We start from the raw sequence: 22,750 nt of genomic DNA, 5'->3' as shown, positions 1-22,750 counted from the left end.
TGGCCAGGACTGGGCCAGGCTGAAATTAGACACCAGAAGCTCAATCTAGGTCTCCATGTAGATGGCAGGGATCCAACTGCTTGAGCTGTCACCTCCTGCCTCTTGAGGGTGTGTATTGCCAGCAAGCTAGAATTAGGATTGGAGTCCAGACTTCAACCCCGGCTCTCTGAAATGGCATGCAGGGGAACCACATGTCATCTTAACCACTGTGCCGTATGCCTGCTTCTGGAAGGAGATGTGTGACAGGAAAGGATAGTGTGGACAGCTTCCAGGTGTCCAGTTGAATGACCAGGTGGGTGGTAGAGCTAATACCTGAGGGAATACTGTTGCCAAGAAGGAGAGCAAAAGTAAAGAGAAAAGAGTAGGTTTTGTAATGCTGTGTTTGAAGTATGTGTAGAATATCTAGGTGGAGACACCTTAAATAAATGGATTAAAATAAATAAATGGATTGTTTGAGTTGGAACGTCAGACTCCAGAACATGAGATAAATAAAGGCATCATCATCATAGAAGTCCCCAAGACTAGAAAGTGAAGCCCTAGGAAGAAGAATGTATCCATGGAGTTAGGAGATCTATGGGTCAAGCAGGGAGCCCTGAGTCTCACCACCACTGGTGGAGAGCAAAGGACGGGAAGCCCTCAAAGAAGGAAAAATGTACAGTAGTCAGAAAAACAAACATGTGTCCCAAGGCTGGTAATCTTCAGAGAAGTGGACTTCTTTATTACAACAGTGTGGTAGAATGAGAAGCCCGTGCCAAGATGGTGCTGGCAAGTGAGTGTCAGTTACTCAGGAAATGGCTTCAGAACCCACCTGGCAACGGAGCCTGCCTGGCAGGCAGTGATTGGTTACAGCATAAACCGCCCCTTGACCAGATTAGCTGCCTCGGCTGTATAAGCTGCTGCACCAACCGAAATAAAAGAGTGGGAGCTGCTCGCCTCTAGCCTGCTTTCACCCGACTCCCGGGGTCTGTGTGGTGACTCCGTGCCTCTTGCCCCCACCGCGCTTCTCTCAGAATGAATCCACAGCAACATAACAGCAATTCTCTAAGAGATGGAGATGCTTTTTTAGACAAATTTTTTAATTTTAAAAATTCTGCTGTTTTATTTATTGGAAAGCAGAAAAAAGAGAAAGACCAAGATCTCCCATCTGCTTGTTCACTTCCCAGATGCCTGCAACACTTGGGCCTTGGTCAGCTTCAATCTAGGATTCAGGAACTCAATCTGAGTCTCCCACATGGATGACAGGGACCCAGCCGTTTGAGCTATCACTTGCTGTCTCTGAGGGTACTCCTTAGTAAGAAGCTGGAATTGAGAGGGGCGCCAGGACTCACACCCAGACACTCAGACATCCTAACTACATCTTAACCCCTAGGGCAAATGACCACCCTGGGTTTCCTGATTATAGCATAATTCCGTCATAGCAGTCAATGAACGTCATAGCAGTCAATGAACGTCATAGCGGTCAATGTTGATTTGGATTAAAGAGTGAATGGAAAGGGGCTAGCGTTGTAGGACAGTGGGTTAAAGCCCCAGCCTGAAGCACCAGTATCCCATATGGGTGCCAGTTCTGGTCCCAGCTGCTCCTCTTCTTATCCAGCTTTCTGCTGTGGCCTGGGAAAGCAGTGGAAGGTGGCCCAAGTCCTTGGGCCCCTGCACCCACATATGAGATCTGGAGGAGGCTCCTGGCTTCTGGCTTCGGGTCCACTAAACGCCGGCCATTGCAGCCATCTTGGGTCTTCCAATGGAAGACCTCTCTGTAGCTCTGCCTTTCAAATAAATAAAAATAAATCTTAAAAAAGTGAATGGGAAGTTATAAAATGGAATCAGGATCACTCAACTTTTGATTAAAACAACAGAGAAGAAATTTGTCACAGTAGCTCAGTGTTTGGGTAGTAGCCTAGCTAGTTCTGGGATTCTGTGACCTCTTACTTTGTAAAATGGTTTGATTGTAAAATTGTGAATTTCAAACTTCTTACAGTGGTATCTGAGAAAATGGATATCTGAAGTTTCATGAAGCCAGTTGAAAGCTCTTTTCTTACCATATGTTACTGAGAATATACTCTGGAATTGTGTTGAAAATTTAGTAATAATAACTTTTCTTTTAATTTTTATTTATTTTCATTTTATTCTTTAATCTGGTTCACTCCCCAAATGCCTGGAACAGTCAAGATTGAATCATGCCAATACCAGAAGCCCAGAATTCAATCTAGGTCTCCTGTATGGTTGGCAAGGACTCAGATACTTGAGCCCTCATCCGCTGCATCTCAAGGTGCACATTAGCAGGATGCTGAATAGTAAGCAGAGGACTGGGACTCAAACAGGTGCTCCAGTGTGGGGTGTGGGTGTCTTAGCTGCTGTGCCAAGTGCCCACCCCTTAACTACTATTTAAAGCCTGAGTGAGGTTGCCGTTGTGCATGCAGCCAGTTTAGCTGCCACTTGGGATACCCATGTCCTATATCACAGTGCCTGGTGCGAGACCTGGTGCTCTGCTTCCAGTCCAGCTCTGTGCCATTGTGCCTGGGAAGTCAGTGGAAAATGGCTTAAGTTCTTGTCCTCCACATCAGAGACCCAGATGGAATTGCTGACTCCTAGCTTTGGCTTTGCCAGAAGTAGGAGCCGTGGCTGATGTAGCCACCTGGGGAGTGATCCAGCAGATGGAAGATCCCTGTCTCTTCCCCTGTCTCTGTCACTTTGCCTTTCCAATAAGTGAATCTTTAATTTAAAAAAAAAAAAAAAAAAAAGTGACTTTTTTCTTTTTGCTTCTCCTTAGCTATTTTCATCTGTCACTTTTGAAACTGTGGAAGAAAGTAAGGTAAGACCATTTATTAAATCAACAGATTCTAACTTTGAGCACAAAAGTGTGAATCCCTAATGTATAGATTTTTGTGTAATTGGAAGGGGTTGGTACAAGCAGTAGATGTTCACCTGATGCCTTGGCCTACAGGGCAAATAGAAACATGTTACATTATACCCCCCGCAGATGGGAACGTGTCTGTGTATGATGTTTACATGCTCATGCTATGCAGCCTCTGTAGGTGATGTTATAAGTGACCCCGAGTTTTTTGCATGTCTCTTTTCAGGCCCCCAGAACCCGGGCCGTGAGGAACGTGAGGAGGCACGCATGCTCCTCCATCATCAAGATGTGTCGTGACTACCCCGAGCTTGTGCTGGTAAGCTACCAGACCTGACTGCATAGCCTTCAAGCCTGTTGAGTTTGGTTACATTTCTTTCAACCTAGCCTTTGTAATACCTCACATAAAGGAAAAAGGGGGAACTGTAGCTTTACATACTTGCTGGGTTCTTCCTCTCTACTGTAGTTAAAAAGGCAAATTATTTTCTCCCTTCAGAATAAATGATTTGCCCTAAATGTACACCTTGTTACTGTACTATGCAGTATTCTTACTATGGCCAGATGGTGTGCCTAATCTTGAGAGAATCCAGTTACAAATCCAACTTCTGGGGATATTGCTTTAAGAAATTTAGCCTGATTCCAGATTATAAACTGGCCAGATATTTCGGTGAATACACAGCAGTTGTTTCTTTGTGTCTTTAACAAACTGGTCTTTGCCTGCAAAGATATTGTAAAGTTGACATAGAAAAAAAGATAATTTTCATTGTTGCAGTATTGGAAAATACAGTTATCCAAATACTCAAGGCAAGAACTCCTCCATCTGAATTGCCGTATTTTTTCATGCAAAAGAACATTACACTTGATTTTAGCCAAAAGGCCGAGAAGCAATGTGAAAGATCATTATAACAAGGGATAGTCTCATGGCACATTGGGTTAAGCCAGCACCTGCAACTCTAGCATCTCATATGAGTGCCGGTTCAAGTCCTGACTGCTGCACTTCCAATCCAGCTCCCTACTAATGTACATGGAAAAGCAGCAGAAGTTGGCTGAAGTACCTGGGCCCCTGACACCCATGTGGGAGACACTGATGGAGTTCCTGGTTTCTGCCTGGCCCAGCCCCAGCTGTTGAGGCTGTCTGGGGAGTGAAGCAGCAGATGGAAGACCTCAGTCTTTCCCTTTCTCTCAATGTAACTCTGATTTTCAAATAAATTATTCTTTTTTAAGATTTATTTTGTTCATCCAAAAGAGTTACAGAGAGGTAGAGACACAGAGAGGTCTTCCATCCGTTGGTTCACTCCCCAAATGGCTGCAATAGCTGGAGCTGAGCTAATCCAAAGCCAGGAGCTTCTTCCAGGTCTCCCATATGGTGCAGAGACCCAAGGACTTGGGCCATCCTCCACTGCTTTCCCAGGTGCAATAGCAGGGAGCTAGATTGAATGTGAAGCAGCCAGGACTCAAACAGGCGCCCCATAGGGAATGCCAGCACCGTAGGCTGGGGCTTCAACCTGCTGCACCATAGCACCGGCCCCAAATAAATAAATCTTAAAAAAAAAAAAAAAAAAAACAAATTTTCAGAGTTACTAAAGGACTTCCTTAGAGGCCTGACCCTCCTGGGACTTGCTCTGGTTTCTTTCTTCTTATAGTGACTGACTCCTGAAAGTCCTCCATCACCTCTGGCTTTTTTTCTTTATAATCTGCAGCCCAATTTTGACATGCTTTATAGTCATGTGAAGCAGCTTCTCTCCAATGAGCTGCTCTTGACACAGATGGAGAAGTGTGCTCTCATGGAAGCCCTGGTTCTCATCAGCAACCAGTTCAAAAACTACGAGCGGCAGAAGGTGTTCTTAGAGGAGCTGATGGCGCCTGTGGCCAGCATCTGGCTTTCTGAAGACATGCACAGGTAGAGGAAATCTTTTGCCCTGACACCTACTGCACTTGCTTGTCCGTTCTACTTCAAGCGCTATACCCAGGGTGGATGTGGGGGCTATAAGTGGTACTATCAGTGATACCTGAATTTGTCTGAAAGCAGTTGTTTGGAATCTGATCTCTAACAACATCACCATGCTGTTCAGAGGTATAGGAAAAGAGGAACCTTTGTTATTCTTTGCATGTTGCAAGTAGCATGTGGGAATAGAAAAGGAACTTTAAGCCTTCAAATGACAGCTGACAATATAGTTGAACTTCTCACTATCAAAACTGCTCATTGGAGCCAAATAATCATAACCTATAAGCTCTTGTGGAAGAAAGTGTCTTTGCTTAATACATAACGTAACTTGCTTTCCCCCTCCAACCTTTAGAGCGCTGTCAGATGTTGATGCTTTTATTGCCTATGTGGGTGCGGATCAGAAAAACTATGACCCAGGCATGGAGGATCCCTGTGGCTTAAACCGTGCACGAGTAAGTAAAGATCCTTCTGGGGATGAGAAGTTGAATTGGCTATGGGTACGAGTAGCATATTGTCATTTGTTAAATTCTTTATAGATTTGTTTTTTCTGTACTGGAGAGAAACCTGGGAGTCTCCACTTCCTTAAGCTTCTGCTTTCTTATCTTTGGTCTTGAATTAGTGTCCATAGCAGAGTAGGAGTCGTTATTTTGGCTTAGAAGCTCTGAAGACTGAGCTGTAGTGAGCAAGTAGGTCAGAGCTTGGTCAACAGGGGTGTCTTGCCACCTGTCTATCATGTAATGTCCTGAGTGAGGGCCTAACTTGAAAATCTGAGGTTTTATAGGGCTCTACTATTCAAATATGCCTTGTTCCCGGCTCCATTAATGACAGAAGTCATAGGAATTAACCTGGCAAGCAGACGGTTGGTTGAAAGTGCTGTGATATGGGGCTTAGTGCCAAAGCTGTTAAGGCCCAAACTGGAGGGCACAGGGTCAGCTCAGAGCAGGGTGAAATGATGGTGATTTCAACACTTGGCTTTGGAGCATGTCTAAGCTGCCTTTCTAATTGGAGTCCCTTGAGAGGGTCCCTGCAGCCTGTGGAAAGGCATCCTTACAAAAGGGAAGCTTCAAGAGCCTCCTACTGGCTCTGAAAACGATTGTGAGAAGACCCCTCTTGGACTGTATCTGAAAGGAAGGGACAGGAATCCCATGAGTACAGGAGGGCATAGGATTCTTACCTTCTTTCTGGCCTCTCACCTTTGCCCGGCCCTAACTATATCCAGCAGTTCTTTTGTCTTTTCTTCCCCTTTTATGGTTACCTCTCATTCTTGTCTTTCTGTAGATGAGCTTTTGTGTGTATAGCATCCTAGGTGTTATGAAACGGACTTGCTGGCCCACCGACCTAGAAGAGGCCAAAGCTGGGGGATTTGTTGTGGGTTATACACCCAGTGGAAATCCAGTCTTCCGTAACCCCTGCACAGAGCAGATCCTGAAACTTCTTGACAATTTGCTTGCCCTTATAAGGTGGGTCAGAATGAAGGTTATTCTCTTTTTTTTTTTTTTATTTTAATGTTTTTACCTAAAGTGTCTCAAAAGTTTGATCTGTTTATATGTCTTCATGTTATGATGGTGACAGTGAGGGATTAGGTCTTGTTTCTTTCTTGTGGGGAGGGGGAATCTCTTGTTTTTTAAAAATAGCATCAGTGATGTACATTTGGCCTAGTGGTGAAGCCACCAGTTATAATGCCTCATCCCATATCAGAGAGCCTGGGTTTGAGTCCCAGGCTCGGGCCCCCGATTCCAAGTTCCTGCTGATGCTGATCCTGGGAGGCAGCAGGTGATGGCTCACGTAGTTGCATTCCTGCCAGCCAGCCACATGGGAAACATAGATCGAGTTTCTGGCTCCTACCTCTGGCCCCAGCCTCTCTCCCCAGCTGTTGTAGGCATTTGAGGAGTGAATTGCCCAATGGAAGCCCCATCTTTCTGTGTTTCTGTCTGTATTTCTGCCTCTCAAAAAAAATTTTTTAATATGTACATTTAATTAATTTACATTTACATTTACATTTACATTACTCTTACATCCCATGTGGGCCCGTGAGGGCTAATCCTAATCACTTTTCTCATTTTAAGCCTCCTCAAGTTCTCTCACCTTATACTTCATCTTTACTTTTACTTTTGAGTCTTATCTGATGTAAGTTTTTGCCAGTAAAGAAATTGTTCATTGGAGCAAAGTGGTTACTTTCTGAAGTCGTGCTTCTCTGGGTGGTAATATGAGCTAATGTGAATTCAGTGGCAATGACTGTGAGCTCAGCTAGATCAGACATTCACTGGCTAACCGTGCCAAAGGAAAGGGCCATATATTTTTCAGCCCCATGTATTATATCCACGGCTTACATAGCTGGGTCATAAGACTAGCATCGCCAAACCCATGAGAGCTTGTTTGAATGGCAGAACCAGTGTGGGGGCAGCATGGTGGCACAGCAGGTGAAGCTGGCATGCCTTTAGAGGTCTGGATTCTAGTTCCAGCTGCTCCATTTCCAATCTAGTTCTCTGGTAATGCACCTGGAAAAGCAGCAGAACATGGCGCAAATACTTGGACCCCTACCAGCCATATGGAAGACCTAGATGGAGTTCCGGGCTCCTGGCTTTGGCCTGGCCCAGCACCAGCTATTGTGGTCATTTGGGGAGTGAACCAGAGGATGAATCCTCTCTCTCTCTCTCTCTCTCTCTCTAACTCTCTCTCTCTCTCTCTCTAACTCTGCCTTTCAAATAAATAAATGAACCTTTAAAAAAAGAAAATGAAAGATAGGTTTATTAAAAAAAATAGGGCCCACACCTGAGCATATGAAGTCAGAATCTGCATTTAATAGGATCCTCATGTGGTTAATATGCACATTGAACAGAATAACTGTTGCATGAGTTAATACAAGAGTACTTCAAAAAGTGAAAAGTAACTATTTTGGTACAAAAGCAATTTTTTTAAAGATTTATTTATTTACTTGAAAGTCAGAGTTACACAGAGAGAGGAGAGGCAGAGAGAGAGAGAGAGAGAGGTCCTTCATCCACCTGTTCACTCCCCAATTGGCCTCAACAGCCGGAGCTGCGCCAATCCGAAGCCAGGAGCCAGGAGCTTCTGGGTCTCCCACGTGGGTGCAGGGGCCCAAGGACTTGGGCTATCCTCTGCTGCTTTCCCAGGCCATAGCAGAGAGCTGGATCGGAAGTAGAGTAGCTGGGTCTTGAATCGGTGCCTATATGGGATGCTGGCGCTTCAGGCCAGGGCATTAACCCACTGTGCCACAGCAGTGGCTCCCAAAAGCAATTTTGAGATGCATGCTTTTTTTTTTTTTAAGATTTATTTATTTATTTGAAAGTGAAACAGCTGGCATCCCATATGGGATGCTGGTATCGCAGGTGGCGGTTTTACCCACTATATATAGCACAGCACCGGCCCCCTTAAATTACTGTTTTTACTAGATAAAAGTTAGCTTCCCTGAAAGATATGGCAAGATATTGATAGCACTTATATGTCTGATGAAAAAGGTATTGGAGCTGTGTTTATATAGAAGCCACTACTCACAGATAGTTCTTGAACACTTGAAATGTGGTTATTCTGAATTGAGATAAGCCATAAGTGTAAAATACACACATTTCTAAATCTTAGTTCAAAAAGAATGTAAAGTACCTGTTTATGTTAATAACATATTTACAATTATGTTTTTATAGGTTAAATAATATATTTTGTGGTTTTTTTTTTTTTAATTTTTAGTCTGATTACCAGAAATTTTAAATAACTTACATGACAGCACTTTAAAAAGTGGAATTAAAAGCTAAGTTTATTTTGTTGCAATTGCTTCTCGGCCTTTTGGCTAAGATCAAGTGTAGTATTTTGGTGCAAAAACAGTTTGAAATCCACGTCCACTCTGGCTTTCCTTATATTTCTACTGGATAACACTGCCTCCAGTGAATTGGATGGAGGATACACGTGGGTAGTAGAACTCTTTATTATTCTTAAAAGGTTCACTTTCATCATTAACTTTTGAATAACGGCTTTCCTGTGACCTTTTTTCCATTGTTTTATGTATCTTCCATGTGTTTAATTAAAAATCTTTATATGTGTGAAGTTTTGTTAGCCTAGTGATTACTCCTGGCTGGCAATACTATTTCAAATAGGTGTGGATCATACAAAATTTAAAACTTTTGTTACTCAGTTGTTTTTTCCTTGCCAAGCAACACCTAGCCCTTTGTAACGTGAAAATGCAGATCTGGAAGTTGGAAATGTGTCAGGCAGGGGGATCTTTTTGGAGCCTGAATCCTCCCAGGGCTTGTGGATGTCGCTGTTGTACACACCTCACCTGGAGTCAGATGTAGGAGCTGGAGCACTGTCGGGTCTTCCTGCCAGCACTGTGAGTGAGGTGCAGCCACTGTGACGCCATCTCCTGGGCTAACAGGAAGCTGTAAGGAATGCCGGATTCTGTGGTGGTCTCAGGAGTATTCCACGTACTGATAACAGTAACCCTTCTGTTTTTAAATTGTTTCTTGGAGTCAGAGTCACAGTTACTTAAGTAAAACCAGATGACTGGTCTGCCTCCTGTCAAATTCAGATTATGGATTTCTTCTCAGGAAAAACTAATTTCACCAGAGATCATTTCATTGTTTTAGCATCTTGCAAAGCAACCAAGAGAAACTTAATTCAGAAACAAAAAAAAGATAGCAAATTACTTTTTTTTTTTTTTTTTTTTTTTTTGACAGGCAGAGTGGACAGTGAGAGAGAGAGACAGAGAGAAAGGTCTTCCTTTTGCCGTTGGTTCACCCTCCAATGGCCGCCGCGGCTGGCGCACTGCAGCCGGCGCACCGCGCTGATCCGATGGCAGGAGCCAGGTGCTTCTCCTGGTCTCCCATGGGGTGCAGGGCCCAAGCACTTGGGCCATCCTCCACTGCACTCCCTGGCCACAGCAGAGAGCTGAACTGGAAGAGGGGCAACCGGGACAGAATCCGGCACCCCGACCGGGACTAGCACTGCAGATAGCCTCACAGAATAATAGCAAGTTGATTCTAACATACAAAATAGTACACCATGACTAAATGGGATTTACCCAGGGATGCAAGAATGATTCAGTACTCATACAAAATCAGTTAGTGTAATACACCAAAAAGAATCAAACCTTAAAGTCACCTCAGTGCAGAAAAAGCATTTGAAAAAGTTAGTACTCTTTCATGATTTAAAAGCAAACAAAAACACTTAGCAACTGGAAATAGAAGAGAATTTCTTCAACATGAATTTTCATGCAAGTGCATATTTATACATCATACTCAGTCATAAAAAGACCACAAGCTGTCCAGCCTTCAGGATTAAGACAAGGATCCTTGCTTTCACCAGTGCTACTAAACAGTTTATACTGGATCAGCCCAGTCCCAACTGTTGTAGCCGTTTGGGGAGTAAACCAGTGGATGGAAGACTTTCTCTTTCTCTCTTTGCCTCTGCCTCTCTGTAACTCTGCCTTTGAAATAAATAAATAAATCTGTAAAAAAAAAGTTGATCTAATACCACATGAGTTCTTTAGCAGAAATCTTCCCTAGCGATGATGGGTTCAGCACAATAGTAAAGGTACCTATAAAGTATCACACATGTATGTGACAGTGCTACATGACAGAAGTAAGGAAAACATACACTGTTCAGTGCATGATAAAGGACAGTTGATTTTCCATCTAGAGAAAATAGATTCTTGCTCATCGCCATACACAAAAGTAAATTTCAAATGGATTTAAGTCCAAAAAAGTAAAACTTCTAGACTATTTTTACACCTTCAGTGCAGTAGATGACTTCTTATATGAGATGCAAAACAAAACCAACCACGGGGATTTAAATATGGACTTAAGGGATATGGTCACCACGCATCTGGCTGTCAGCTATTCAGCGGGACTGCTGCTTTGGGTGGGACAGAGTGCTTTGGACAGTATGCGATGATGTTTCCTTGTAGTCAGACTCAGGCTAGTCATGTTGGGGACAGGCATGTGTATTAGAAATTGTCTTCCTCCAGGAGGCTGAAACAGCTGTTGGCGAGGTCAGTGCTCCTGGAAGCAGAACTGGGAAACAAGACATAGAATCACCTGTTCCCTGTCTGAGAATGCACAGCATCATGAACATTTCATTCTGTAGCACTGAAGCACAAAACTAGTGGTGTCAAGGCATTGTCTCAGGCTTAGAAGAATTTTCTTGCTTCAGGCTCTGATACTGTCTGGCTATGTGTGGATTTGGTTCTTTTGTTTGTGTTGATTCCTGTTAGATGTTGAATATTACATAGCTGTACTTATAGCTTCAAGTGTGTCTTTCCCCAGGGAACACTCAGGTGGCTGTACCTTTTTCTCTTTCCTGCCAGGAACAGTGTTGATGGGAAACCTGTCTCTGTAGAAATACAGTGTCACTGAATAAGCCGATGAAGCCCAGGCTTTGCTTTTGCACCAGACCAGAGGAAGTTCATGCTGCATCCTTATTTCTTTCAGAACCCACAATACTTTGTACGCACCAGAAATGCTAGCCAAAATGGTAGAGCCTTTCACTAAAGCTCTGGATATGCTTGAAGCAGAAAAGTCTTCTATATTAGGTAAGAAATCGAACGCTTTTCCCCCCTAAAACGCCTTATCTGTAATGGGATCTTTGAGCAGCTTCAGTGTAGTTTGTACCTGCTCCTTATCTGGCGCCCCCAGGCCTTCTGCTCTTGGGAAATGTATTGTGGAGTTCCCACAGGCTCCTCTTGAGCACCAGCAGCTTTTTTTTTTTTTTTAATGATTTTATTTATTTGAGAGGCAGAGTTAAAGACAGAGAGGGAGAGAGAGAGGTCTTCCATCTACTGGTTCACTCCTCAGATGGCCACAATGGCTGGAGCTGCGCTGATCCGAAGCCAGAAGCCAGGGTCGCCCATTCAGGTACAGGGGCCCAAGCAAAAGCACTTGGGTCATCTTCTACTGCTTTCCCAGGCCATAGCAGAGAGCTGGATCGGAAGAGGAGTAGCGAGGACTCAAACCACCATCCATATAGGTAGGATGTCAGCGATGCAGCCAGTGGCTTAGGCCACTATACCACAGCACCCACAGCAGCTTCTTCTTTTTTTTTTTTTTTTTTTTTCTTTTTCTTTTTTTAAGTTAAACAGTGTATCTGCTGGTTCACTTGCCTGATGCCTACCACAGCTTGGGACTAGGCCAGGCCAAGTCCAGGAACCAGGAACTTAACCTACGTCTCCCATGTGGCTGTGGTTAGTTGAACCATTGCTGCTGCCTCCCCAGATCTGTGTTAACAGGAAGCTGGAGCTTCAGCCAAACATCAAACCCAGGCATATCTTTTTTTTTTTTTTCTTCTTCTTAAGATTTATTTATTTATTTGAAAGAGCCACAAAGCGAGAGATCTTCCATCCACTCCCCAGATGTCCACAACAGCCAGGGATGGCCACGCCGAAGCCATGAGCTTCCTTCAAGTATCAGGGCCCCAAACACTTGGGCCATCCTCCGCATACACACACCCACATACATACACACATCCAGCCATTAGCAGGGAGCTGGATTGGAAGGGGAGCAGCTGGGACATGAACTGACGCCCACATGCAATGCCAGTGTCACAGGTGGCAGCCCTACTGGTTACACAGTGCTGGCCCTGATATGGGCCATCTTAACCAACTTTTTTTTTTTTTTTTAAGATTGATTGATTTTTTGAAAGTCAGAGTTACACAGAGAGAGGAGAGGCAGAGAGTAAGAGAGAGAGGTTTTCCATCCATTGGTTCACTCCCCAACTGGCTGCAACAGCTGGAGCTGTGCCGATCCGAAGCCAGGAGCTTCCTCCAGGTCTCCCACACGGGTGCAGGGGCCCAAGGATTTGGGCCATCTTCTACTGTTATCCCAGACCATAGCAGAGAACTGGACTGGAAGTGGAGCAGCCGGATCTCTAACCGGCGTCCATATGGGATGCCGGCGCTTCCGGCCAGGGTGTTAACCCACTATGCCACAGCGCCAGCCCCAACCAACGTCTTAATCACTAGAACAAATGCCTGCACAACTGTGACTTTTAAACTGAAAGATACTAGTATACTTTCCCACCTTTAACCTATTAGCAGGAGTTTCAGAAGAATAGATTCTAAGCCATGTTTCCCAGTTGTTAACTTGATGAGAATATAGCTCAAACTAATTTTTCCTATTGACATATAAGCATGAAAATAGCTATATGGTCATAATTGTGGTATTTGCTCTGAAGGAAAATGGCAGGGTTCTATGAGTATTTATTGTGAGACCTAACCCAGTCTTCGAGAGGTGTCACAGGTTGCCTCCCAGTGGAGTTGTGAAGGGTGAGTAGCAGCTTGCCAGATTGGGACCCAAGAGGGCTGGCTAGGGCTGTCCCTGGGCAGGGACAGGATCCTGATGCAGGCAGGAAAGAGCTTGGTTTATCCAAGAAATAGAGAGGTGTGACTCATATCAGAAACACAAGTGAGCAAGACCAGGCATGTTGGAAGACAGAGCTGGAAACATCCACGTTGTGTGCCTTGTGTCTGTCTCCGAAGCTTCACACTGGCTCACATTCCCGCCTCCGCAGCGTCCTCTGTATTCCCAGCCATCACCCCAGCCGGGGCTGGCTAGGGTCAGCAATCCAGTGAGCGTTCCTCAGTTATGAAGGTAACCTGAGGATGGGTGTCACTTTGCTTTTCCACAGCTCATGTCTGTCTGTCTTGGCCTTGGCTAGTCCTGGATCTTTTCTTTGGCACCACTACACTAAAATTCACGTTGCAGTCTCTAGTAAAAAATAGAATTTCCAAGACCCATATTCCCATGAATACAGAAAGAAGGTGTAGTTTTGCCATATTCTCCTACAACATTGCATTGCTCAAATCAGAAACCCTTGATTTAGAATTATGTATTCCACGGAGCTGGTGCTGTGGCATAGTGGGTAAGGCCACCACCTGCAGTGCCAGTGACAGCATCCCTTATGGGCTCCGGTTTGAGATTTGGCTGCTCCACTTCCAATCCAACTTTCTGCTATGACCTGGGAAAGCGATAGAAAATGGCCCAAGTCCTTGGGCCCATATATGCGCATGGGAAGACCCAGAGGAAGCTCCTGGCTTCAGATCGGTGCAGCTCTGGTCGTTGTGGCCATCTGGGGAGTGAACCAGCAGATGGAAGACCTCTCTCTTTCTCTGCCTCTCCTTCCCTCTCTGTGTAACTCTGACTTTCAAATAAATAAATCTTTAAAAAAAAAAAAAAAATTGTGTGTCCTGGGGCTGGTGTTGAGGCATAGTAGGTTAAGCCACCACCTGCTACCTGTGATGCCAGCATCCCATGTGAGCAGCAGTTTGAGCCCCAGCTGCTGCATTTCTTATTTTTCTTAAGATTTATTTATTTTTTATTTGAAAGGGTGAGAGAGATCTTTGGTCTGTTGGTTCACCCCCCCAAATGTCCTCATGGCTGAAATTGGGCTCAGCCAAAGCCATGAGCCAGGAGTTTTTCCAGGTCTTCCACACGGGTATTGGGGCCGAGGACTTGGACAATCTTCTGTTTTCCCAGGTGCATTAGCAAGGAGCTGAATTGGAATTGGAGCAACCAGGACAGGAACCAGCACCCACAGGGATGCCAGCACTGCAGGTGGCAGCTTTACCCAGTATGCCACAGCGCCAGCCCTTGCTCTACTTCTGATGCAGCTCTCTGCTAATGCACCTGGCAAAGCAGTGAAAGATGGACCAAGTACAGGGCCCTGCCACCCATGTGGGAGACCAGATGGAGTTCCAGGCTGCTGGCTTCAGCCTAGCATACCCCTTGCCACTGGGACCATTTGGGGAGCGAACCAGAGGATAGAAGATCTCTCTGGATTCCCCTGTAACTCTGCCTTTCAGATAAATAAATCTATGTGTATATAATGTTGCCAACTAGATGGACAAACTAGAATGTTTTGAGATCCTGACTTGTCTCTCTGTTTTACTTCCTGTCCCACCTGGAAAAAATGTATATATTACATATAAATATGTGTGTAATCATGTCATGGCAGAAATGAGAGTGCTGAGACCTAGTCCAAAGTCCTTTCCCTACCAAGAGAGTGTAACAGGTCACCCTGGGGACAGCTCTAGCACCTCCAGCTGGCAGGCGATGCAGCCGTCTGCTCTGCAGTGGCAGCACCTGCACGCACACTCACATGCCCAGAGCACAGCTGCGAGACTCCTAGGAGCAGGGCGGCGTGCTCCTGGCCCGTGTCTCTCCACAGGATTACCTCAGCCTCTCCTGGAACTCAATGACCACCCCGTCTACAAGACAGTTTTGGAAAGAATGCAGCGTTTCTTCAGCACTCTCTATGAAAACTGGTAAGGAGCCACCGCTGCCCCTCACGTTCTCGTCCCTGGTGGCTACTGCCTGGGAGTGGCCACGAGTGGGGTTTGTGATCTCCAGTTCTAGTGTATGGGTAAAGTGAGACAGGAAACTAATGATTTTAGGGTCAAATCAAAATGCACGACAAGCTTCCTTGCATTAGCATTTTGGTAATTATTTTATGAGCCTCACGGTCCTGGTCATGACTGTTTCACACCCTGGTTTTCTGTGTCTAGTGCATGAAGTGAGGGCACCCAGGTGGAAGACAAGAGTTGGTGAGGCTGCATTTGCTCAGACCTCTCACTGCTCACAGCCTCTCACGGGACAGTAAGAGTCAGCCGCTGGCCAGGAGTCTGCAGGTCCTAGCTGGGGGATGGGGACAGACCTGGCCCTCATGCATACCTCCCCAGAGCTTTGGCCTCACTAACCCCGTTCTCTATAAGCAGTCATGCCAACGAGAGCCTCCTGTGTAAGAACACGTACAGGGTAAGGAGGGCCACTGTTGATTTTGGCTACAGACGTTTGTCTAAAAAGAGGTTGGAGTTTCCTTATTGGTACTGGGTAGGGGCAGGTATTTTCACTTCTCATTAAAGATTAGGCCCACATCTTTAAAGTTCAGGGGCTCTTAGGGAGCAAATACAATTGCTTTTCTGGCTGAAAACTCTTGGGGCAGTTAGGAATGGCAGTAGCAAATGCCAGATGTGTCACTGCCCCTGGTTTTCCCTTGCAGTTTCCATATCCTCGGGAAGGCAGGCCCTTCCATGCAGCAGGACTTCTACACCGTGGAGGACCTTGCTACCCAGCTCCTTAGCTCCGCCTTTGTCAACTTGAACAATATTCCTGACTACCGCCTCAGACCCATGCTCCATATCCTTTGAAAAGTCCTCGATAACCTGGAAGGTCAGGACAGAGGAAGGCGGAGGACTGTGTCTTCAGTATCGTGTTCTCATTAAGAAGCCTGCAAGTTTGAAGTAAATGGCAGGACAAATAAGTGTGATGGCATTGAGCTGCATGCAGCGGGATGATTTCTCCCTGTTTAGTCAGGAAGTCCCTGGCGATCCCGCAAGCCTGACTGCCCAGGCTGTGTCCGTGTGCTGAAACCCCTTAACCTGCCCCGCAGCACGGGTCTTTGTGAAGCCTCTGGTGCTCTTCTGTCCCCCGGAGCACTACGAAGCGCTGGTGTCTCCCATCCTTGGACCTCTCTTCACCTACCTCCACATGGTAAGGGACGGGCCAGCAAAGGGGAGGCAAGAGCGCTCCACTGGCAAGTGGCCACTGCGAGTTTGGCGAGTCGGGCCCCTCCCGGTGTTGTCTCTAGGCCCTGCCAGGCCGGCTGCACAGAGCTCCCACCCCAGCAGACCGTCAGCGCTGCAGTCAGTTGAACAACTCCCAGAAAACTAGGCTGACGTAATGGCCTGCAGAGCAGCGGGCGGCGCGGGCCTGCTCTCGTCCCCTGTGATGGGTGACGGGCTCAGGGCAGTGCTGCCCCTCCTGGAGTTAAGCAGGGGAACGAGCTGGGCGATGAGCAGATGCGTCCAGACACCAGGGATTCTGAGTGGTGTTGGTCCTTTTCAAGCAAAGCGCTGTTTGACCTGCTGCCCTCAGCATGGGGGTGGGAGAGGTGACAGAAACCGTGTGCGGTGCTGTAACATGGAGCCTAACGAGGCCCTGTTGTTGGTACCAGGAATCATTCTGAAAATGTTAGTCACGAAGTGGGTCTCAGGTCTTAGGAGTTCAGTTCCCTCCTCAAACCTAGTGCCTGCTTGTCTTGTGTTTTCCCAGAGGCTTTCCCAGAAGTGGCAAGTCATCAACCAGAGGAGCCTCTTGTGGTAAGGAAGACCCAGTCCTGGGGTGAGCTGGCAGCAAGGTTAGGTGGGGAGAGGGAGCGGGTACAGGAATTCTGTGTCCTGGGCTGAGTCTGCACAGCTGTGGCAGGAGGCAGACGCAGACACCTTCCCTTACCCACTTCCAGCTTTGATCCTGTACCCTCTGTCCAACCACACAGGATCACAGTAATAATGTTCCTGACATTAGCATAGAAAATAGACCCACCAGAAGCCACGAGAATCAGGTGGGCACAGAGGGTCTGGCCAAGGTCACCGCTTTCCTCATTCTCCCCGTCTTGCTTTGCCCTGGAACTTGGCCCCTGGCCTTCTGCAGTGGAGAAGATGAGGCTGCAGACGAAAACCCAGAGTCTCAGGAGATGCTGGAGGAACAGCTGGTGCGGATGCTAACCCGGGAAGTCATGGACCTGATCAGTAAGTGGCATGTGGGACCCGGGTGGTAGAGACGCATTTTGCTGAGATGAGAGCTGGTCACTCAGCCAGCCCCATGAAGGCGCGACTAACTTAAAAAAGGGAAAAAAAAAAAAAAAAAAAAAAAAAAAACATCTGCAGCAGTACTGACAGACAGATAAGAAATTACTGACCAGACAGAAGCTGGGTTGTGCCTGAGTCAACCTAGACCTTCTGTGAATGGTGAACCAAGGCCAGTGTATGAGGCATAGGTGTAAGCAGCAAGAGGAAGTTGGGTTGTTAGAAACAACTTCCTGTCTCTGTCAAAATAGGGAGAATTTTAAGTTCTGGAACATGGAAGCAGTTTTCTGTTCTTGAAATGTTGGAGATGGTACTTGGTCACTTTATTTGAGATCCAGAGTAGGAATCTTCTCCTGGTCACTTACGCAGAGACCTGTTCGATCCCTTCCCGTCTCCTCATCCCCTTCCACATTCACCTCCTCCCTCACCCCACTCGTTGAAGATGGGCCGGAAGAGCGTGGCATCGGTTGCTCTGGTTGGATGGCAGCAGGCCATCTCCAAGCCCCCTTCACCCAGTAACCTCGCTCTCTCGCTTTAGCCGTGTGCTGTGTTTCAAAGAAAGGAGCTGACCACAGTACTGCTGCTCCTGCAGACGGAGACGGTAAGTGAGCGTCTCGCGTGGCCCCGGGAGATCTGCTTTCAGGCTCCTGATACTGGGCCTGTGCACCGAGACATCATGTGTCTTGCTGTCCTCTGTGCCCCCGCACGCTCCCACCTCAGCGCCTTTGCACCTGCTGTACGCTAACAGGATTTTCTCACATGCACGTACACGATCTCTGGCCTTGCTTCAATCAGGACTCTGCTCAAATGTTACCTCTTCTAAGAGGTCTTCCATGACCAAATGACCAAAACAGCCATCCTCACCGCTCTGTCTCCTCTGCGTTGCGTTTCTTCTTAGCACCTGTCACTGCCCGACATGTTTGTTCTGCATTCCGTGCATCCCCTCACAGACTGTACACTGCTACCGGGAGGGGACTTCCCCACAGTCCTCTTATATCCCCAGCGCTGAGTCAGTGCCTGTCACAGTGGGTGCTCAGATGTTTGCAACAACAGATCCCAGCATCGGCAGCTTTTTAGTCACCACCCAGCCTCTCCCATGCTCCCCACATGCACAGCTTGCCACATCTCTAGGTGGACCATGGGGTGGCCGCCGGTGCAGGGAGGTGAGAGGATGTCCGGGCCCTGTGTGGCCATCAGTCAGCCCACAGCACTCCGCGCAGCCTTGCTTTGGGGGCTGCTGGCGGAACAGGATACTCTGTGTTCTGAAAGGCTGACGCTGCTCGTTCTCCGCTTCCAGATGAAGAGATGATGGCCGCAGAGGTGACCCCCTCCGCCGTGGCAGAGCTTACAGACCTGGGCAAATGCCTGATGAAGCACGAGGTGAGTGGAGGGCCAGTGATGCCTCTCCCCTTGTCTGCGGGGAGCCGCCTTCATTTCTCTCTCATGCCCGGCAAGAGTTTTTTGATGAGGAAACAAAGGTAAAAACCAAGCTAACGCTGGCCAGGGCTTTCAAACACACAGACAAGGCGTGCTGATGCAGAGCCCTGGAGCCCGGCTGTCTGGCCTCCCCATGCCTGAGCTTTGCATCCCACACACAGGTTTTCTACGAAGTTTTTCTTTTCACTGCCTGTTATATAAAAGCAGAAAAAGTAGACAGACTTCTCTTCAGTGGCTGCTTTTGTGGCTTCCCTGCTTGCCTGTTGCCTCCCCGACTCTTGCTGTGTAAGAATCGAGACAATGGTGCGTTTCCCGTGGTGATGTTCATCCTTTCCCGTTCAGGATGTGTGCACAGCGCTCTTGATCACAGCCTTCAATTCTCTGGCCTGGAAGGACACCTTGTCCTGCCAAAGGACAACCACACAGCTCTGCTGGCCTCTCCTCAAACAGGTATGGTGACTCACCTTCTCACGTGGACTGGCTCCACCACCTGGGAGATCTGGGGTGCTGGGACCGTCAGAGAGGCCCTGCGGCTCTGAGCACCGCTGTCTCCCCAGGTGCTGTCCGGGACTCTGCTCGCAGACGCCGTCACGTGGCTCTTCACCAGTGTGCTGAAAGGCCTGCAGACGCACGGGCAGCACGACGGCTGCATGGCTTCCCTGGTCCACCTGGCCTTCCAGATATACGAGGCACTGGTGAGTGGGGAGAGCACAGAGGCTTCATCGCTCACGGCCTGCTCCCAGGCTCCTGTTCTCAGCCTAAATCTAGGCTTCTGCCAAATTGCTAATGCTGCCTGTGAGGTGGGTGTGGCCGGGAATCAGGGAAGCTAGCGGGATCCAAGCCTACATCAAGTGAGTTTATCCCCACTTTCCAGCGCCCCAGGTACCTGGAGATCAGAGCTGTGATGGAGCAAATCCCCGAAATTCAGAAGGACTCTCTGGACCAGTTTGACTGCAAGCTTTTGAACCCCTCCCTGCAGAAAGTGGCTGACAAGCGCCGGAAGGACCAATTTAAGCGCCTCATTGCAGGCTGCATCGGGGTAGGTCATGCAGCGGCCCAAGTGCTCCCTGCCCAATCCCTGCCCCATCCGCCATCCGTGGGCCAGTGGCAGGGGGGAGTCTTCGACCTGCTACCTACCCACAGTCCAGCGTTCATTCTCTCGCATTTGTTTTCCACAGAAACCCCTGGGAGAACAATTCCGAAAAGAAGTTCACATTAAGAATCTTCCCTCACTTTTCAAAAAAACCAAGCCAGTGCTGGAGACAGAGGTGCTGGACAACGAGGGGGGCAGCCTGGCCACCATCTTTGAACCCTGAATCAAGCTCTTGGGCATCCTTCTTCGGCCTTTATTGTCATCTCTTCTCCCCCCTCTGTAGCTAATTCTAGGCCCTTCTTACACTGCCACCTCACTTCTCACCATTGTCAGCCTGGAGAGAGATCCAGGTCTGAAGCTGGAGAGTGGGCCCTGTGCAGGCTCAGAAGTAGTTGACTGACAGATGGAGACAGGGAGGTGGGGCGCACCCCACACTGACTGGATAACCCAGGTAGCTCCCGTTCTACCTGAAGCTGGCTTTGCCAAGAAAAGCTGGGGCGAGCAGCCCTCCTCCCGGGCCCTCCCGCCCTCGTGTGGCCACGCACCGTGCAGGATGGCAACTAGTAGTGCTGTGCCCACCGCTACGATGAGCTGAGCTCGCTCGAGTTTCTCCTGGAACACTGCGAGAGCCACTGAGCCCCCTTGCTGCTGGGCTGGCAGGGAGCCTTCCCAGCCCCAGGAGCACCGTCTGGATTAGGTGCTAAGTGCTGAACTGCATTCAGGCCTCCCGATGGGATCCATGGCTAAACTCTGGGCACACTGTTGAGTAGCACCTGCAGGTACTGCTGGCTGGGCAGCCTAGTGCGCTCTGTCATCGCCCTGAGTTCACACCCCTTGCCCTTCCATGAATGACCCCTCAAGGGTTTCCCCAGCCTCAGGGTCCGCTCAGGCACAAGAGCCACAGTACCCTATCTAGTGTCATATGACACCATTTTCATCCAAGAATAATCTAGACCAACTAGGCTACATCTGTGACAAGTAGCTAGCAAAGCCACTGGTCTCCTAGGACTAGCAGAGTCCAGGTGCCTTCAAAACTCTCATGGTCTTTCAGGTGCCTGGTCACTTCTCAAGGGCCATTTCCAAAAGAAAAGAAAATATGCCTTCCCATCACAACCTGTACTGTGAGTCCATTCTAGAGGCCCCTGGAAGGCAGAGGGGACCTGGCCCTGAGGTTATAACTGGCCATCAGTTAGGCTTGATGCATACAGAAACTACAGAGTATGTGTCCGCGTGCCGTGTGGAGACAGGCCTGTCATTCATCTAGTTCATTGACAAGGTCTCCGTGAGAGCCAGAGTGGACTGACATGACAGATTTAAGTGGTACAGGCCACAGGCAGGGTAAAGCTGGGAAGAGGCAGAGCTGGGGAAGTAGGATTGGGAGTGTCACGTTGCGCTCTCTGCTGCAGACGGCCCCCACTCCCTCTTCTGCGTGGTGCTGTAAGTTTCTGTTGACTGTAAAGGTGACCTCAAAGAGTATTCCCCCTCCAAGCTTCTAGCTGCCTACTCTGTCTGACTGGGGCTGTGGAGGGTATAGTTGTATTTATTGTGTTGTAATATTTTTACATCCTGTGACTTCATGCTAGGAATTTTCTATTGTTTATAGAACTTTTTTGTAGAAACATTAACTCTAAAGCACATCTGCATGTCAGTAAAATCTCAATTTCATACAGAAAAGGCCCATCTGCCTTTTTCAAATCAGTGACACACTCCAGGGTTACTCCCCGCGGACATCCCGCTCAGGGGACTGGAAGGAGGGGATGGTGACGGACACCTGACCTGGGAGACTGCCCGGCGATTCCTGATGCACATTCACCAAGCAGCTCTGCGCTCAGTGTCTGCGTGGCTCTGGGCCTGACCCCAGAGGGTGTCTAAGAACTGCCCTGTTCCACAGCCACACAGCTTCATTTACACTGCCACAGACAAGCCTTTTTGTATTTTTTCCCTATCAGAAACTTCCTTGCTAATCCAGGAGATAGCTGAAATGGCACATTCACTCAGCTCCTTGAACTGAAAGTTTTTTAGGGGTTGGCTGTGCCCCCAGAAACCACTTTCCTTAGTACTTCTCTCAGGAGGCTTCAGGACTGGGCCCTAACCTGTGGTGACACTGAACCCAATTTTTTTTTTTTTTTTTGACTGGCAGAGGAGAGGTCTCCCATCCACTGGTTGACTCCCCAAATGCCCACAACAGCCAGTGCTGAGCCAGGTCAAAGCTAGTAGCTAGGATCTCAATCTAGGTCTCCCATGTGGGCAACAGGGATCCAACTACTTGCTGCCTCCCCAGGGCCTGTATTCTCGGGAAGCTAGAATGGGGAACTGAGCCCAGGCACTCCAGTGTGGGATATGGGTATTCCAAGCCACATCTTGAAGTGCTGCACCAAATGTCCACCCCCAGAACCCAGCATTATTCACTGCAAAATGTTAAACCTGGGCCGGCACCGTGGCTCACCTGTCAAATCCTCCGCCTGTGGCGCCGGCACCCCGGGTTCTAGTCCCGGTTGCTCCTCTTCCACTCCAGCTCTGTGCTGTGGCCCAGGAAGGCAGTGGAGGATGGTCCAAGTGCTTGGGCCTCTGCACGCGCATGGGAGACTGGGAGGAAGCACCTGGCGCCTGGCTTTGGATTGCTGCAGCACATCGGCCGTGGCAGCCATTTGGGAGGGTGAACCAATGGAAGGAAGACCTTTCTCTGTCTCTCTCTCACTGTCTAACTGCCTGTCAAAAAAAAAAAAAGTTTAACCTGGTCCAAGGTGAGATTCCATAATTTTAGATCAAAACTCAAAAAGTCTCTCAAGAATTTATCTGTTTGGACATAAATTTATTTACATCCAGGCCTTACAAAGGCATAAA

General features: G+C 47.8%; 1 protein-coding gene across 2 annotated transcripts in view; it reads left to right on the top strand.

The window, feature by feature from the left end:
- Nucleotides 1-22,635, top strand: part of XPO5 (exportin 5) — a 51,584-nt gene extending 28,949 nt beyond the window's left edge. For both annotated transcript variants that reach the window (XM_062186175.1, XM_062186174.1), the window contains 17 exons: nt 2,768-2,809; nt 3,078-3,167; nt 4,549-4,748; nt 5,146-5,245; nt 6,072-6,253; nt 11,231-11,331; nt 14,961-15,057; nt 15,792-15,928; nt 16,185-16,282; nt 16,844-16,890; nt 17,222-17,319; nt 17,915-17,977; nt 18,674-18,756; nt 19,156-19,263; nt 19,371-19,508; nt 19,688-19,852; nt 19,992-22,635. In XM_062186175.1, coding sequence (XP_062042159.1) covers nt 2,768-2,809; nt 3,078-3,167; nt 4,549-4,748; nt 5,146-5,245; nt 6,072-6,253; nt 11,231-11,331; nt 14,961-15,057; nt 15,792-15,928; nt 16,185-16,282; nt 16,844-16,890; nt 17,222-17,319; nt 17,915-17,977; nt 18,674-18,756; nt 19,156-19,263; nt 19,371-19,508; nt 19,688-19,852; nt 19,992-20,129 — 1,887 coding nt within the window. In that variant the 3' untranslated portion in view covers nt 20,130-22,635. The remainder of the gene's footprint in view (nt 1-2,767; nt 2,810-3,077; nt 3,168-4,548; nt 4,749-5,145; nt 5,246-6,071; nt 6,254-11,230; nt 11,332-14,960; nt 15,058-15,791; nt 15,929-16,184; nt 16,283-16,843; nt 16,891-17,221; nt 17,320-17,914; nt 17,978-18,673; nt 18,757-19,155; nt 19,264-19,370; nt 19,509-19,687; nt 19,853-19,991) is intronic.
- The last annotated feature ends 115 nt before the right edge of the window (nt 22,636-22,750 follow it).

This window comes from Lepus europaeus, chromosome 3 (genome assembly GCF_033115175.1).
Source record: "Lepus europaeus isolate LE1 chromosome 3, mLepTim1.pri, whole genome shotgun sequence".
Taxonomy (NCBI): Eukaryota; Metazoa; Chordata; class Mammalia; order Lagomorpha; family Leporidae; genus Lepus; species Lepus europaeus.
Note: the sequence above shows the minus strand (reverse complement) of the source record. Positions and strands in the feature narration are given on the sequence as shown.